Source organism: Spea bombifrons, chromosome 13 (assembly GCF_027358695.1).
Source record: "Spea bombifrons isolate aSpeBom1 chromosome 13, aSpeBom1.2.pri, whole genome shotgun sequence".
Classification (NCBI taxonomy): domain Eukaryota; kingdom Metazoa; phylum Chordata; class Amphibia; order Anura; family Pelobatidae; genus Spea; species Spea bombifrons.
Genome location: NC_071099.1, coordinates 27,757,570 through 27,774,913, shown reverse-complemented (window position 1 = coordinate 27,774,913; position 17,344 = coordinate 27,757,570). Strand labels below are relative to the sequence as shown.

Here is a 17,344-nt window from a genome sequence, read left to right as displayed (position 1 = left end):
TAGTTTAAAACATATTTTATTACAAAATGGAAATAGTGCAGAATTAATTAAATTTAATTGTAAAATGTGTGGCTTAGTGTGACAGTGATGTTCTGCATAGTAGTCACACATCATGCCACCCCCCCCGACTATGTCCATTTTGCTTTAAATGCACCATTTGGCCTTTCTTTTGGTTTGCGGTGTCCGAAATGACACCAGCTCTGTAAATGTAATGTACTAATGGCCACAATGGAGCTTGTAAAGGATCCACCTTCTATATTCCCAATGCCCCCTGTGGCCATATCTGGAATTGCAGAATAAAAAATGCTGGGAGGGCAAACTTTATCAAATTAGTATGGCATGTGTGGCTGCTTTCTGTGATAAACTTACACTTTTTTTCCTTAAGCATATATCAGAGACATTGGAATATACAGATATACACACCCAGCCACATATATATATATCATCTGAAATATAAATACAAGGCATTCTTCTAGAATTGTATATACATGTTTACATAAATCTGTTTATTTACATGTCCATACGGTTCTTCCTACAGATGGACATAGCTGGCTATACAGGCATACGTGGCTCTTTATATACAAGTATACATTGGCCACTATATATACAGATATATAGGCTGTTCTGTATATATCGAGGTACACATAGGTTCATCTGTATACATGTACACCTTGTTCTGCGTAAAACACAGATACAATATACTGCAGTTTACTGTTCTTGCAGTACTTTAAGGTATATCTAGAATACATTTTTGACACCATGAAGAACATTTGGCTGTATTCAGACATATTTGTAACTATTTCCACACCTTTAAAGAACTTTAAAAATGAACCAGGTTTTTTTTTTTGTGCAGACTGGGGGAAGTCATTTCTGTTTGCACGCTATACTTCCTGCTGCCGCTAATGACTGTATCTGGGAAATTGTGGCGTTGGACTGAAGGAGAGACTCCTGAGGTCCTGAAAGCTTATGTAACTGGTTGGCCCAATAAAAGGAACCAACGTCTTTTAGGCGAATACCGCTATAGTCATTTTTGTTATTAACTAGAAATAAAGATGTAAATTAAAGATCCCACCTCTCCCCCAGGTGAAGCGCTGACCCTGAAACAAGTAGTGTGATCGTCAACCTTACCTGTAAATCGAATTGTTATTATGGTATTTACTACTTGTTATTTCATGTTTACCCATTGTACAGCGCTGCAGAATATGATGGCGCTACATAAAACAATAAATAATAATAATATACATTTATATCTACTTGGTCATAGTTCCCCTTGAAGAGCGTGTGCAATGCCAAAATGCTTCCCCCTAGCAGATAGAAACCAGTATCTTACATCTTATGCTGTATTAAGGTATGTAAACGTTTACTTCTATGCCTGCGTATGTTACACAAGGCTCTTTCAAACAGGGGAAAGTGGGATTATAGATAACGTCTTTCTTCAAGGAGCCGATACATTTTGAATGGATTTTAGGATAACCGACAGCATCTTAGAATTTTGCCCTCGTCCTCTATGTCATCTTCCATGGGGGACTTTAATCTGAGGATGGGGGGATCTCCACTGGTTGGGGTATAATACACAGGGGTGCTATTAAAACACCAAGGTGACGCATCAGGCTCACTAGGGTAGTCTATGGCACCGGTTTGCTGAGAGTCGCCATTACACCATAAAGGGTACCTTCCTTGCTTGGCTGCCGCCCTTTGCTTCTTTAGCTCTGATAGGGTGATGGGGGGTTGGTTCAGAACGCTGCTCCATAAAGGTCCAGAGTTATATACGGAAAGAGAATGGCTGATGTTACCATTGGTTATTGGGGTGGGAATAGATTTGTCTGTGATGGATGGAGGACAGTAGAAAGGAGGAAGGGGCGAGCAATAACCGTTCCTGTATTGAGGTTCTGGAAAGTTGTCCATGGGTCCTAAGGCTGGTGTAGAATCCATAATGTCTCTCTAGAAAAACAATATAGGATTGTGATCATCATACAATACTACTGTAGCAAAGCTATATGCTATGACATTGGGTTCAGTACTACTACTACCTGTATCCGTGACATCATACATGACACTTTAAAGTATATTTCAATCGTTTTTGTTAAAATGACAAAATAAGTATAGTGCTATAACTTGTGCAGTCAACTCAAAATCTATCCCTTTGGTGGTACTTCTATGTCCCACACAGTCATCATCTTGATGACCATAACACATCAATGTACATAGTGATGATAAAAGGTTGTAGAAGTTGAGGAGGACCACTGGCATGGTCAGTCCTACCACACAGGAGACCTAGAAGGCCACCTAAAGCACCACGCAAGTAAGAGGCGCCACCATGTGGTAGCAAACAGTTGCAAGCAGTAGAGGGGTGCCGGACAGCTGGCTTCCCTAGGCTGCTACAAAGGGCCGGTCCTGGACACTGCTAGGCTACCAGGCTGATTGCAAACCTTCCTCCGTACAGCTATGAAGTTTCAGTTAATGTTTTACAGAACTTACTGACCTTCTTCCATAACATCAACATAAATGACATAAAAGACAGAGCATGTGTGTAACCCCATGAACCCCTGATACCTCAATATAAAGATCCTCTAGGTTTCAGCTTGCAGCATTTTTTTCCACCCCACTCACCAGTAACATTTTTTATTCAATATCCTGAATTCCAACGATGACTAACCGTCACAATATATATATATCGCCCGCAGGGGTTCTCATCTCTTTATCCGTCCGGTATCAACATTCTTAAAACGTCCCTCATACACACCAATCAAGTCCTTACAGGCTGCACAAACCGATACGTTAGGTGCTTGAGTTATACCCTAATGTTTGAGAAGACCCCAAAACATGATGGTTGCGTTCCCTTAGAAACCAGAACACATGTACCCAGGAAATTTGCACCCCATCAAGATCAATAAAGCATCAATAGCTCTTCCAAGTTGCTGAGCGTGGAAACCCACACCTGAAAATGGGTCACAGCAAGCGTCCTGGGAGCTCATAACTTTAACGTATTTCTGTACGATTTTCTGTTTTTCTTCAGTTAAAGGAAAACTGTAATAATATATATATATAAAATATAAAAAAATAAATATATATATATTTAAAAAAGGGAAGACCCATTCCACCCCCTTCCTTCAATATCTTTCTGGGAAACCATGAACTCTTTAAAACTAGTTTTTGGCCCCCAAATCCATTAAAATCTAAAGAGGGATTGCTTTTTTTGTGGCTTTTGTTGATTAATCAAACATTGACAATGTGGTTCTACAACGGATCCATCACAAGAGTCTGTAGCGAAGGTCCAAATGTAGCTGGAGCACAGGAATCCCATTCCTCATTCCGCTTTAACCCCTTAAGGACAATGTGCAGGCCCCTAAACCCATTAATAACAATGCATTTTGAGCCCGTACATGTACGGGCTATGTCATTAAGGGGTTAAATAAATATACAATTGAGGGGTGTTCTTCTCTCCTACTGCCATATGTTGGAATAAAATAACTACACAAGTAATTAACATCGTATAGGAGCAAGACTGACGTATCCGTGTTGTGAGTGCATTTAATGTAATGAGGAATTACATTAACCCTATGGCTATACATTTCAAGCACCTTTGTCATGGTAGGAATGCAGAAGAATCCCGTGATCGTAAAAACAGATGGGGTAAATTGCTCCAAGCTAAAATTCACTAGATTGAGGCAAGAGGTGAAGCAGGAGTTAAAATAGTTTGGCGTCTTAATGTAAATCACACATACGCGTGCGTTTTAAGCATTCATATGTTATAGATTGTTAGAACCAGTTAACGTACTCTGCTTTTTCCTCACATGCTCTATAGTAGAGAACAGAACCGAAATTCTCCTTTTTCATCTCTATTAACAATTATGTTTTTTTGTATTTCAGGATCATCTATTAATCTATGGCTCCAGTGTATGGTCCTTAAGGTCTGTGCTAACAAAGAGAAGATACTGAACATCTGAACTCATGAAGGCCTTGTCAACTAGAGTTGGGTACCAGCAAGCCACCAAAGTGAAAAAAGATATGAGGTCCAAGTAACTTTAATTCCTTAAATATAGATTACCCTCTGCATGTCTGGGCTGCTGTCCTCCTCATCTTGTGTTGTGTCGGGGTCTTCGGCAGACACTAGACACTGCCACACCACTGCCTCCTTCTCGTACTCTCTCCTGTACAGATTTGTCCGCTCTGACAAACTGGCCCGGCGTACAACCTTACTGCAAGGAAGAAGAGAGGTCGGCAATCAGCGAGGGTGATGGAGTTGGACTTCGATGGACATGGCAAATCTAAAGTCTGGATCAATCCCTATCAAATAGCTTCATTAATCTCAAGCTGGTCTTATTTCGCCCTCTTGCTTTCTAAACCCCCATGACTGACCCATGACTCCCGGTGCTGGAGCTCCTGCGGCTTAGAGAGGACTTGTTCTTCTGCTGAGACTTCATAATGAGGTCGTGCTTGTGCTTGAGCTCCAGGAGCAGAGATCGCAGTTCCTCGTCTTCACACAGATCTGGTGGCAACAATATGGACATAGTCAATGTGTGAGAGAATGGTAGAATAAGTGGTGTATACTGCGGAATAAGGTATATGCCCTGAAATTTGGAGGAAGAGGAGTGAGTCATGATGGACTTACCCAAAGGAGTTTCATCCAGGAATGTTTTAGTGCTCAAGCTGGCACCATGAGACACCAAAATCTCTGCTACATAGATCTATAAAAGGTATCAAGAAATGTAATCATCAGCATAGAGAAAACAAAAAAAATATGCACCACATCTCTAAACGGGACATGCTAAGCAGGTGCAACTCTTACCTGACCCCAAAACGCTGCGGCATGCAGAGGCTCCCAGCCGTCCGAATCCCTCACATCAACTTGGCTTCCGTTCTCAAGCAGGCTCTCAGCCACCTCTGCATAGCCCCGGGAGGCAGCTATGTGAAGCTAGTAGATGCAAAAAGGGGGCAGATTTAACATTTTCTGTTCATAACATTTTGGCAACAAACTGGGATTTTGGTGCATTTAAAAAAAAAAGTAAACAAATTAAACAGATGGGTGCAGAAATGAAATATTACAAAGCAAGGTAGTTAGGCTTGCAGTATGCAGAAACAACCACAAGGTGGCAATGTTATACTGTTTGGGGAAAGCTAAACTACAAAGTAACAGAATGTTGCAGGATCTTGTAATTCTGCAACATTCTATTACTTTGTATCTACATTCATTCGCATTAATGGACTAATACGGCTACACTTGGCGACATTACTTTGAAAGGTGAAACAAATGCAAGCAATGGCCGTCCTTCAGTAGCATGAGAGTGTCTACCTAAGAATGGGCGGCAGTGCCATGTATTCTGGCAGCAGATAGGTCCAAGGCAGGACTGGGTGCCAGAGGTGATCGTATTTGATAGCACACTCGGCCATGTCAGCTTCACTAATGGGTACATGCAGCGGTTTGCAGGATAAAATTATCAGTAAAGACTAAGGGATTGTAGATGTTGGATAGGTGGTACAGGATCAGAAAAGGAGAAGTTAAAACACGCATGGGATAGGCTTATGTCTCCTGCCGAGACCAACGACTGTGTAAGGTCTGAGTCTTTACTAGATGGGCTGAATGGGTCTGGTTCTTATATGGTTCTCTTCTCTGTTGCAAAACAGATGCATGCGGCACATCACACCACTCACCAGAGTGGCCCCTTGGCTGTCTTTCTTGTTCAGGTCCTGTCTGGCTACTATGAGAGCTCTGACATCATCAAGCATGTTATTCTCTGGAGCCTGTCTGGCTTCATTAACCATTTCCTGTGTGATGCCTGGTGAAGAGGGGGTAAAACGGAAGTATTATGAAGTCTCGAAATTCTTTAGACCACATCAGACAAAACCCCAACTATAAGCAGCACTCAGTCATCTACTAGGACAGGAGGCTCCGTGGAGTATTCCGTCTGCCACGTCTTACCTTTATAAGTCATGCAGCTTTCAATAACGTCAAGGGTGGCTTCGTCTTCACATAGATCATAAACCATGTTCCCGTCAGCGTTCACCGCCAGCAGGTCAGCACCACTGATAATGGATCGGAAACAGAAGACATTGAAATATACAGCGGTGCCAAGTATCCCCACTATGAGTATTCTGCATTGTAACCACACTGCATCAGGATACGCATACACTCATGTCGCATTATATCATACCGCCGAGTATCTATACACCAAGGATGGGTCGAGAGGATTATAGTTAAGGGTTAAGTAAAGTCAACTGTGGTGCAAAGTCATAAAAGTACTGTATAGTGATGCTGGGTATCTGTACAGCAATAATTCAGATAGTACTCTGCATGAGGACAATGCTGATAATAAACACTGGTTGTTGAGTCCAAGTATGATGCACGGTATAGTGGTACTGAGTACTTACTGCTGGATCAGAATGCGCACCAGGTTGGTGTGACCGCAGGTGGCTGCCGCGTGGAGAGGGGTCCACAGTTCATTGTCTCTGACGTTGACGTTGGCCCCGTGTGACAACAGCAGCTTGAGGAGATCTTCATAGTTATCGATGCAGCACTGGAGGGGAGAAGGACCAGGGGGAGACTGAGAGGACCTCTGGGAGCTGGCCCATAGAGCCTACACGTGTTAACCCTTTCATGAACGACTCGCCAATAATGGCAACCTTTAGGAAAACCATTACTTCCCAGGAGAAAAAAAAAGCCATTAGGAGAAGACCTGCATTCAAGCAGGGATTTTAACGGTGGCAAACCAATCATAATGCTCATTAAACCAGAGAGGAATATCTGTGACCCTAATGATCTGCCCATTCATCCTGAGACCGGGGAACAGAGAAGACATATTATCCGGTGCAAGAAAGATGTATGGGTTATGTATAAATAATGATTCTGATGCAAACTGAGAACAAGCAGGACTAGTCCACTGGTTGCTATGGTGACTGCATCCTTCCTCTACATAATGACTCATTTTTACTTTATTTTTAGGTTCACACTTAAAATATTAAAATATTAACCCTTTCCCCCACGGATTCGATTAACCATTTAAAGGCTAAAACCCTACTTTTCACAAAAAAACTGACACTTTTTCTTATTCGGCGTGACATTAATGACCATTTCTTGGCGATGGCAGCAGCTATATTTAGCTATGACTAAGAAATGACCGAGAACTAGGTCAAAGTGATTTATTTACATATGGTCCCAGAAAAAGTTTTTTTGGGAAAATAGTAGAGCGTTAGCCTTCGTATATGGCTAATACAAGCATATCCAATACATAGTGTATCATATACCTCACCCCTTTGTGTCATTAGTGACTATCCCCACCTCGGGTTCCATGCCATCGACGCTAAACCATTCCGTATGAATGGAATTAATTAGAATATTGGCACAAATAATATAAATAAATAGATTTTATTTAACCACGAGGGCCCTAAGGGATGCCACCTCCTTCCACGAGAGGTAAGGGCATAGGAAGGGGTCTTACAGACAAATTAAAGAGATTGGGGTAGATTTTCTAGATTGGGGTAGATTGGGGTATAGCCAAGGAGGGTCTTATTAATCAAAAGTGTGACTTAAGATCGTTTTCTTCTGATCGGTGGTATTCCAGGTGAAGCCCCGATGGAGTGGATCGAGGGGGGTACTTGGCACCTGAATCTTGGCTTCTGGTACTAAGTGGTAAAACCCGAGCCAGATACCCCAAGCAAAGCCATTGGTAGCGCATGTATAAGTATGAATAGGAGACCCCGGAGTGCGTGGCACCTTGGCCAAGGGAAAGGGACCTATGCTACAACACTTGGATTGCCTGTCTCCCCCTCTTCTGCGCATGCACCATCCCAAATTCAGGTATTTGCGCATGTTCTCAGAGTCTGAACACTAGATGGCATCTGGTTGTTGGGACTTCAGCAGCCGATTCGAGGCATTTGGCATCTATGGATTTATTTAATGTGTTTGTCCCTTTCCCCAGAAGGGTGTTAGATGTGACTACCGCACGCAGTAATGTACTTGAAACCCGTAAAAAAAAAAACAGCTTTTGTTCTGTGGCTGTCACCGAGAGACGAAAGCGTTTTATTATCTGTTACCCACTTCGTAGACCGTCGCCCCCACAGCTGTGTTCTGTGAAGTCGGCAGAGGATTAGACAGACAGTGGGCAGGACACAATGCCTGTCTTCAGGCACAAAGCAGCGTGAGGGGGCACGGAATGTGTTAGCTGGGAATTTTTTTTTGTTGGGAAGCCTGTGAAACGCAGATTTAACCCACGAGACTCTGCATATATTTCACCCTGCAGTAACCTATCATCGTTTTCGAAGATGGTGCTCAAAGACCCTCAAAAAGCATCCCTTCCAGACTGAGCGGTCCAGCATCCGAAAAGTAAGGGATGCCTAGCCCAAGATATAGACGTTCACTGTGAACAACATTATCCATGCATTTTTAGGCCAATATAGTATATGTATCGGTGCCGTGTTGGGATGTATAGTGTTTGGATCAATGGGGTATCCGGGCAATATGGCATTTATGCATCAGAGCAATAATAGGCAGTATGGTATGATTAGATGTATTAGTGGGGTATCAGGGTGATATGGATCATATGTAGTATAGTAGTATTGATGCTCTATTAGAACAGTATGATAAATATGTCCATATGATATTAGACCAGTATGGTAAATATGTCGATGTGATATTAGACCGGTATGGTAAATATGTCGATGTAATTTTAGACCAGTATGGTAAATATGTCGATGTGATATTAGACAGTATGGTAAATATGTCGATGTGATATTAGACCGGTATGGTAAATATGTCGATGTGATATTAGACCGGTATGGTAAATATGTCGATGTGATATTAGACCGGTATGGTAAATATGTCGATGTGATATTAGACCGGTATGGTAAATATGTCGATGTGATATTAGACCGGTATGGTAAATATGTCGATGTGATATTAGACAGTATGAGGTGTCGTCTCTGTACCTGGTGCAGAGCAGTCAGACCGTCTTCATTGCACAGGTTGGGATCCACATTACTCTGGAGGAGGGAGAGAACTGCAGGAGAGATGGAGAAGTTTATGAGAAGGTTGCCAATATTACTTTGCTAAGCATTATGCCATAAATATGCCAGGTTCCGAATCACAAACTGCCATACTGTGTGTCCAGGGCTTGTAGGTGCCAGGATCTGTGTCCCAGACCCAAGTACCAGACCACGCATGCCAGTCCTAGCGGATCCAGAATTGTTGCATAAGAAGTGCTACAAACACTATGTTCTAGACTTGTCAGTCTGTATTTCTATCAACTAGTGCCAAGTTCTGTATTCTATCCTAGAGGCCTAGTGCTCTGTATTCCTGTCCCATAGGTCTACTACTCTGTTTTTCTGTCCCAGGGGTTTGGTGCTCTGTTCTCCTGTCCCAGGGGTTTGGTGCTCTGTTCTCCTGTCCCAGAGGTCTGGTGCTCTGTTTTCCTGTCCTAGAGGTCTGGTGATCTGTTCTCCTGTCCCAGAGGTCTAGTGCTCTGTTCTCCTGTCCTAGAGGTCTGGTGCTCTGTTTGCCTGTCCCAGAGGTCTGGGGCTCTGTTTTCCTGTCCTAGAGGTCTGGTGCTGTGTTTTCCTGTCCTAGAGGTCTGGTGATCTGTTTTCCTGTCCCAGAGGTCTGGTGCTCTGTTCTCCTGTCCCAGAGGTCTGGTGCTCTGTTCTCCTGTCCTAAAGGTCTGGTGCTCTGTTTGCCTGTCCCAGAGGTCTGGTGCTCTGTTCTCCTGTCCTAGAGGTCTGGTGCTGCGTCTCTGTTCCATTGGCGTCACTAGTTCTGTTTCCATGTGCCGGCTCTGCCTCTGCCCTTTGCTAGCAGAGATCTGGTCCTTAGCTGTCATGAACCTGCACACTCCGGTTCCCAACAAGCCAAACATAACCAGCTTCACCAAGGTTTACGAGTTTAGTAACAGCGAGGCGTCCTTGTTCTTTCTATAACCCTTTCCCTGCCAAGGCACCGGGCACAGAGAGTCATCATATGATAAGGTGACCTTTGCTTGGTGGTGGACCTTCAGCCACACCTATGAGTTTCCACACAATGTATAAGGACATTATTAATGGTCCATTGTATATTCTTACGTCTTTTAGGAATTTATTTAAACTGAGATGATCACGCTAAAGTATTCAAACTCTTATAACATGGACAGCAAGTGTTGTGAGGGAGGTGTGATGCCTTTAGATTATAATCTAGAGGATTTGAAATTATAATCTCTGTGATTTACACTGTCATACATAATTCATCCAGCCCACGGGGCGCTAGTGGGACAGCTCTACATCTTAATGACGTGTGATGTTACAATCAGGTTTGTGTACTGCGCTGTGTTATTACACGCCACCCTCTGCATGTTCAGCTATTGTATTGCATTGGTTATTATATATCACTCTGTGTATTATTGTGATGCTAAGCATGTCGTGATGACATCAGGTGAAATCCGCCAACCTGCTGATGTGAACAGGTTTAGACATACCAACGTCCCACGTTGATGATCGCTCCCTTGCAGTGCTTCCTCTCAGTTTAAGACTTTTAACTGTTTCTTGGCAGTTTGGGGGCCACGTGTGGTATTTATGCACCCATCAGGGTGGAAAGCCCAGGACCTTATTCTAAAATCAGCCTAGAGCATCCCGTTATTATTTGCAATACACCAGACTGAGCTGATCAAGTGATGTTTTCCCTTAAGCGGACACTCAGGGACAGACTGGCCCAGGGGACAGGGAACAATTGCCCCAGGGGCTGGACCAAAAGTCCTTAAACAAGGCTGGACCAGCTTAGCTTGGCCCTCACATGAAAGCAGGGATGCAGCAGGGTCACGTAATGCATGTTACCTGACCCCACTGTGAAAGCGAGGCAGTGCGCACAACAAGAAGGAAGGGTCCGGGCAACGTAAGGGGCTACGAGGGTAAAAGTGTCTCTGTGTGTATATGTTTTTATGTATGAGTAAGTGTGTGTTTTAGCATGCGTGTGTTAGTATGGATATGTATATGTAAGTGTATTAGAAGGAATGCGTGTTAGCGTGAGTGAGTATCAGTAAGCATGTGTGTGTCAGTATGGATGTGTATGTGTAAATGTTTTAGTAGGCATGTATACCATATATGTATGTTTGTATGTGTAAGTATGCATGTGTGTTAGCATGAGTGTATATGTGTGTATGTTACCATGAGTTTGTGTGTGTAAATATGTGTGCTGGTGGTGAAGGGGACACTTCAGCCACGGAGGAAGAAGGAAACTGCAACTACAGAGCTGTAGCTTCTACCTCTGGTGATCGAGCCTCATGAGAGTCGAGTCTTATTACAGGCAGTCTTTATACCGAACATCAGTTGAGGTTCTAGGAAAAGGTAATGGATGCTGTAAAGCCGAATGGAAAATAAATGATGTTTCTGACATTGTATAATGTTGAATACACTTCTATGGAGAGAAGCTGTATACTTTGCATACACCCTTTATAAGAACAGAACGATCCCGGGGAAGGATCATTTCATTAGAGCAACATCACCTCTGCCTCACACCCACAGTCCCAAACCAGTAAGAGATGCGTCACGGAATCACAGAATCTGCCTGGTGTTCTTCTTATTTTAGTAAAACATCCTGGGGCGAGAACAAATATTCTGGGACACGCACCTGATTCACCCCGCAGTACACGAGATTATATCATTATTTAATAGCTATTTAGGAAAATGTAGCCACTATAAACATATGTTCCACACACAAATAGAAACATTATGAAATAGCTTATTAAATATGCCCATCACCCTGTACTACTGCTTTAATAAAACAAAACGTTACTTTTACTGCAAATTCCTCCAATATACCAGAATTTATATTCATCTGCGTAACTCTACATACCCATCGTGGGTCATTACACACAATAGAGCGTTCTTAGTAGACCGTGCCTCTCAGATCTTTACTGCTCTCACTGCAAACAATCTCTACATACCCATCGTTGGTCATTACATACAATAGCGTGTTCTTAGTAGATCTTTACTGCTCTCACTGTAAACAATCCTAATGGATCCTGGATGCGAGACAAGTCTCAAGTAGGATATTCTTATCTTTGCTGATGCTTATAACACGTTATTTAGTTGGAAATTTGGAGGTGTAACAGGAGGTCTTTTATTCCTCTTTTGACCCACTCACAATTCCACTACGCCCTACACTAAAGCCCTATCTTGTATAATTGATAGAGAACATACATCAAATGCCTGAGTTGCTTCATAGTCTTCCACCCTTTAAAACATACCTTCCTCAGGGTCGTTCCTCAAGCATGCCTCATGAAGTGTGACTCGAGAAGGGAATGATACTCTCTTGCTCCTGGTCGGGGTCTTAATCCTGGCCCTCTGCTGCCTTCTCCTCCGGTTCTCCTCTTCTCTCTCGTTCTGTGCCCACTTCTTCAGCTGCTGCTCTCTCCGTTTCTTGGCCGCACGAAGACGCTCAAGGGTAGATGCCTTCTCCAGGAGCTGAAGCTCTGCCAATAAATCCATGGGCTTGGTGGCCATCTGTCACTGTCGCCTTTCGTCCAACACGCAGTGGACACCTCCACATTTCCGCATAACCTGTAGTGAGCATCAGACAAGTTACTTCCATTGTTGCGACACTTACGTCAGTCATGGAATCGACACGATGAAGGAGACAAGAGACAATTACCGTGGAAGCGAAATATATCTAATACATTACATAACCAGCGTTCAGCCCATACGATCTAATGTCGGGAACATATTTAACAGGGTCATGAGCACAAAGCGAGGAGCTTCCTGTCTCATGCGCTGTATAGATACGGTGCACATCCTGTGCGGTGACAGAGATGGAGCCATCAAACGAAACCCATGCAGGAAACAGAGACGCAGAGCGGGCGACTTCCACGCTCACTTCTCTATAAAGGACCGCACAGAACATTATAGAGATAGCATAGATTCTTAATTCTGAGCTCTGTTCCGATCACACCCCGTAACTTTTTTCCCCAGCCGCATACATTATTAGAAACCTACTTTTTTGATATTAATATATATTTACAGAGCGTGAACAGATTCTGTAGATCTATTACATTAGGGGTAAGTGAAAAGTACACACAATTGACACCTTGGTAGAGGAGGGGGAGTGGGTCCGGTCCCTGATTAGAATGACTAAAGTAGCAAAGGGTTCAGTACTTAACACACCAGACGGGGGTGAATTAAACTGTCACTCAAATGAAACGGATCCCTGATCTACTGATAATCGATTTCCAAAGCTGCGGAGATTCCACGCTGAGCTTGCACATTCTCTGATCTCATGATCTCATATCAACGGCGAATACAAAATCCGCCAGCAATCTATTTACTAAAGTGAGCGTAGAAATCTATGATACAATGGTCAAGGTGAAGATACCAGGAGCATAGAAAGCAACTGGTCAAACATCTCCTTCACAGTAGACCACCAGGTACCTGGCTCACTGGCTACTGCATAAGGCCATTTGTGGCCTTAGGGGGACATTTATAATGAGCAATGTGGTTTAAAGTAATGCAGTGACCATGGCAACCAATGCAATTTTGTCATTTTCCCCCCAGACCGGCTCTTTATACACCAAGTGTGTCTTGTGTTAGTAAATGCCTTTCCTTCACAGCCTCCTCCCCGTCAGGTTTTCTGTCTGTAGCGGATTAAACAGCTTGAAACTTAATAAGGATACAAGTGCCAGGAATTCCCGGCATTACAAAGATTATCACCTTCGGCTCCTACGGTGCCGGCATATTCAACTCTCCCACCTGTCTTTCGGTTCAGCGGTAGGTGGCGAAAGTCACCCTCCAGAAGAGGTCATTGATACCTACGCTTAAACGACACACACGTAAACGGGACATGTATAAGGATTTTACGGAATCCTGGCTGACATGGACAACCCGCAGAACATGAATGTGTTGTGGTGACCCATGGGGTTATAGACCACGGGAGCTGGAGTGTCTAACGTGTCCTGACCCTGATTTCACACGCAGTTTCACGGGTTCTCAGGTCTCCTTATCAGGTCGCCTGTTTCTTGTTACATAAGAGGAGGTAAGTGTGTGATTAGTACAGAACAACAAGCACTGAATGTTCCACCTCGCCTGATCCGTGGAGAACCTAAAACCATGTATTAAAGGATTGACATCTAGAGACTCTATCAACAATGGGGAGATCATTTTACAGAGTATGCTATCGAGCTTAAACAAAGTGAACTCACATGAGATCTTTGGAAGAAGAAACACCCAAAGGGGCGATGAGATATCTGGGTGCAGGACAACTGACGCGGGCAAAAGTGGACATTTTGGGGCAAGATGGACAATAGGAAGCAGGAATGATCATGGTCATTGTTTGACTAAGCCAGGGGTGATTGCAGAGAGCTTTTTTTTTGTAGTCCAGCTTTTTTTTAGGTCAGGTTCTTCTTCAAAGATCAGGAGAATGGAACGATTCCTTCCCCTATACCCCAATCGTAACGTAAAGGTCCGGCTCTAAACATCAGCACTGGGGTATGAGTCCGGCTTCCAACATTACCGTTACGACAGCTCCAAACCTTACCAATTGTCCTTCATAATGAAATGGGTTAATTCTTCATCCCACCGCTATCTGCCAGCGAACACATTTCAGAGAGACTCGCAGTATGGTAACTATAGCGACGTGCTTCGCAGAGCACTCAAGATTATTTTGGCTCCGTATAAATAAATGGTGATGATAATTTACATATAACGAGATCTACAACCCCGGAATGACTAATCCGCGCATGGTTGTTTTACGGATTAGCAAAGCCCCTGAAGCAATGTTGTTCTTGTTAACTGGAGGTGGCCAACCCAGAACGCCCGGCGACGTTGCCATAATGTGATAACTGCTACTTCACGGCGGATTTAGCTCCTTTCCTTCGTGTCCCAAAAAAGTAGGACACGGAAGAGACAACACGGGCCTGGGGTCCCAATAGCCAAATTACGGCCGTCAAGTGCCGTAGGGGCAACCGGACATAGACAAGTGCCCTACTAGAAGGCAAAAGGTATAAGCGAAAGGACTATGGGACCGAAACTGGAACGGAATATCTGTATCCACCATTCTATAACCAAGCACGCAGCTGCCCATAGGCTAAATAACATATCGCTCGGGCTTCTTTATACCCATTACACTGCACTGTGGTATATGACGGCGCTATGTAAATCAATAAACAGTATTAACACGCACGCTGGCCCAGGGCCTATCATAAGGGGGTCCTCCGGTGTGAGCTGCTGTAGGGTAGACAGACCCTAATATTTATATATCAGTCTTTAAAGCTCATTTATAACCACAGGCAATAAATACAGGCATATCCTCTCTTAACGGCGTCACTCTAAGTACAACTACTCTACGCACCTGATACTCGCTGTCACTGTACGCCCCAGCGCATGCATTTACAGCCCGTAAACCGCAACTATATGAATATGAAGTTACTTATGTTTGACGTCTCAACCACGTACCCTCTGTTACAGCCAGGCACTGACATATACTGCAGCAGTGTAATATCCATACATTTCAGCACTGTATAAATACATACATACATACATACATACATATATATACACACACACACAGGAACATATAGCCAGACGTGTGTATATATATATATGTATATCTCTCTCTATATATATATATACACAGAAAAACGTATAATATATATATATATATCTTAACAGACAAATGTACAGCACTGCAGAGTAGAATCCCCACATACCCGCTACCTTGGATTCCCTCCCTGTATCCCCACTTTACCTGTGTTATTTATCACCTGTCAGGGACCGGCAGACAGCGCGCTGGGACCAGCCGAGACAAATCTCAGAGACCAGTTGACAGCCGTCGGTGGCCAGAGCCTGGGGAGGAACAAACAGGGATCCAAGCAGACAGAGCTGAGGGAGCGGGGAACGAGAGCTGAGGGAGCGGGGAACGAGAACTGAGGGAGCGGGGAACGAGAGCTGAGGGAGCGGGGAACGAGAGCTCAGAGAGCGGCAGACAGAGCTCACAGCTCTGCAGGGCACAGAGAGGAGGCGTCTGCTGCAGACTGAGGACCTCGAGAGGAGGGGGAGCCGGCCTGATGCTAACAGATTCCTCCTCCTCCTCCAGCACGGCTACATACATGTGCTGAACACGGACACGCGGAACTACCGGCTCACTGCGTCACACCTAAACCAGCATGTGCTCATCACAGAGCGCAATACAATACGCCGCGATATAATGATATATTATACACATAATACAGATACACCGATCCGCGTATAATACAGATACACGCCGCTCTGCGTATAATACAGATACACGCCGCTCCGCGTATAATACAGATACACCGCTCCGCGTATAATACAGATACACCGCTCTGCGTATAATACAGATACACACCGCTCCGCGTACAATACAGATACATGCCGCTCCGCGTATAATACAGATACACCGCTCTGCGTATAATACAGATACACGCCGCTCCGCGTACAATACAGATACACGCCGCTCTGCGTATAATACAGATACACGCCGCTCCGCGTATAATACAGATCCACGCCGCTCTGCGTATAATACAGATCCACGCCGCTCCGCGTATAATACAGATACACCCCGCTCCGCGTATAATACAGATACACGCCGCTCCGCGTATAATACAGATCCACGCCGCTCTGCGTATAATACAGATACACGCCGCCCTGCGTATAACACAGATACACACCGCTCTGCGTATAATACAGATACACGCCTCTCCGCGTATAATACAGATACACACCGCTCCGCGTATAATACAGACACACGCCGCTCCGCGTATAATACAGATACACGCTGATCCGCGTATAATACAGATACACGCTAATCCGCGTATAATACAGATACACCGCTCTGCGTATAATACAGATACACGCCGCTCCGCGTATAATACAGATACACGCCGCTCTGCGTATAATACAGATACACGCCGCTCCGCGTATAATACAGATACACCGCTCTGCGTATAATACAGATACACGCCGCTCAGCGTATAATACAGATACACGCCGCTCTGCGTATAATACAGATACACGCCGCTCCGCGTATAATACAGATACACCGCTCTGCGTATAATACAGATACACCGCTCTGTGTATAATACAGATACACCGCTCTGCGTATAATACAGATACACCGCTCTGCGTATAATACAGATACACGCCGCTCAGCGTATAATACAGATACACGCCGCTCTGCGTATAATACAGATACACCGCTCTGCGTATAATACAGATACACCGCTCTGCGTATAATACAGATACACCGCTCTGTGTATAATACAGATACACACCGATCTGCGTATAATACAGATACACGCCGCTCTGCGTATAATACAGATACACGCCGCTCTGCGTATAATACAGATACACCGTTCCGCGTATAATACAGATACACGCC

At 44.1% G+C, this 17,344-nt stretch overlaps 1 protein-coding gene across 1 annotated transcript; it reads right to left on the bottom strand.

The window, feature by feature from the left end:
* PPP1R16B (protein phosphatase 1 regulatory subunit 16B) lies at positions 1-15,842 on the bottom strand. Its single transcript, XM_053453924.1, has 11 exons — positions 15,692-15,842; positions 12,204-12,516; positions 8,923-8,993; positions 6,370-6,515; positions 5,921-6,024; positions 5,653-5,777; positions 4,790-4,915; positions 4,613-4,688; positions 4,360-4,489; positions 4,049-4,199; positions 1-1,941 (listed from the first exon to the last, which is right to left on the bottom strand). The coding sequence occupies exons 2-11, from the start codon at positions 12,457-12,459 to the stop codon at positions 1,465-1,467; spliced, it is 1,662 nt and encodes a 553-aa protein (XP_053309899.1). The 5' UTR covers positions 12,460-12,516; positions 15,692-15,842; the 3' UTR covers positions 1-1,464.
* Positions 15,843-17,344: the final 1,502 nt, after the last annotated feature.

Excerpts from the sequence above, each read along its gene's own strand:
- PPP1R16B (XM_053453924.1), bottom strand. The coding sequence starts at position 12,459 with ATGGCCACCAAGCCCATGGATTTATTGGCAGAGCTTCAGCTCCTGGAG. Across the intron at positions 6,516-8,922 it reads GTCTGACTGCTCTGCACCAG|TGCTGCATCGATAACTATGA; the intron begins GTACAGAGACGA and ends TCTCCCCTCCAG. Across the intron at positions 4,490-4,612 it reads CCTGGATGAAACTCCTTTGG|ATCTGTGTGAAGACGAGGAA; the intron begins GTAAGTCCATCA and ends TGTTGCCACCAG.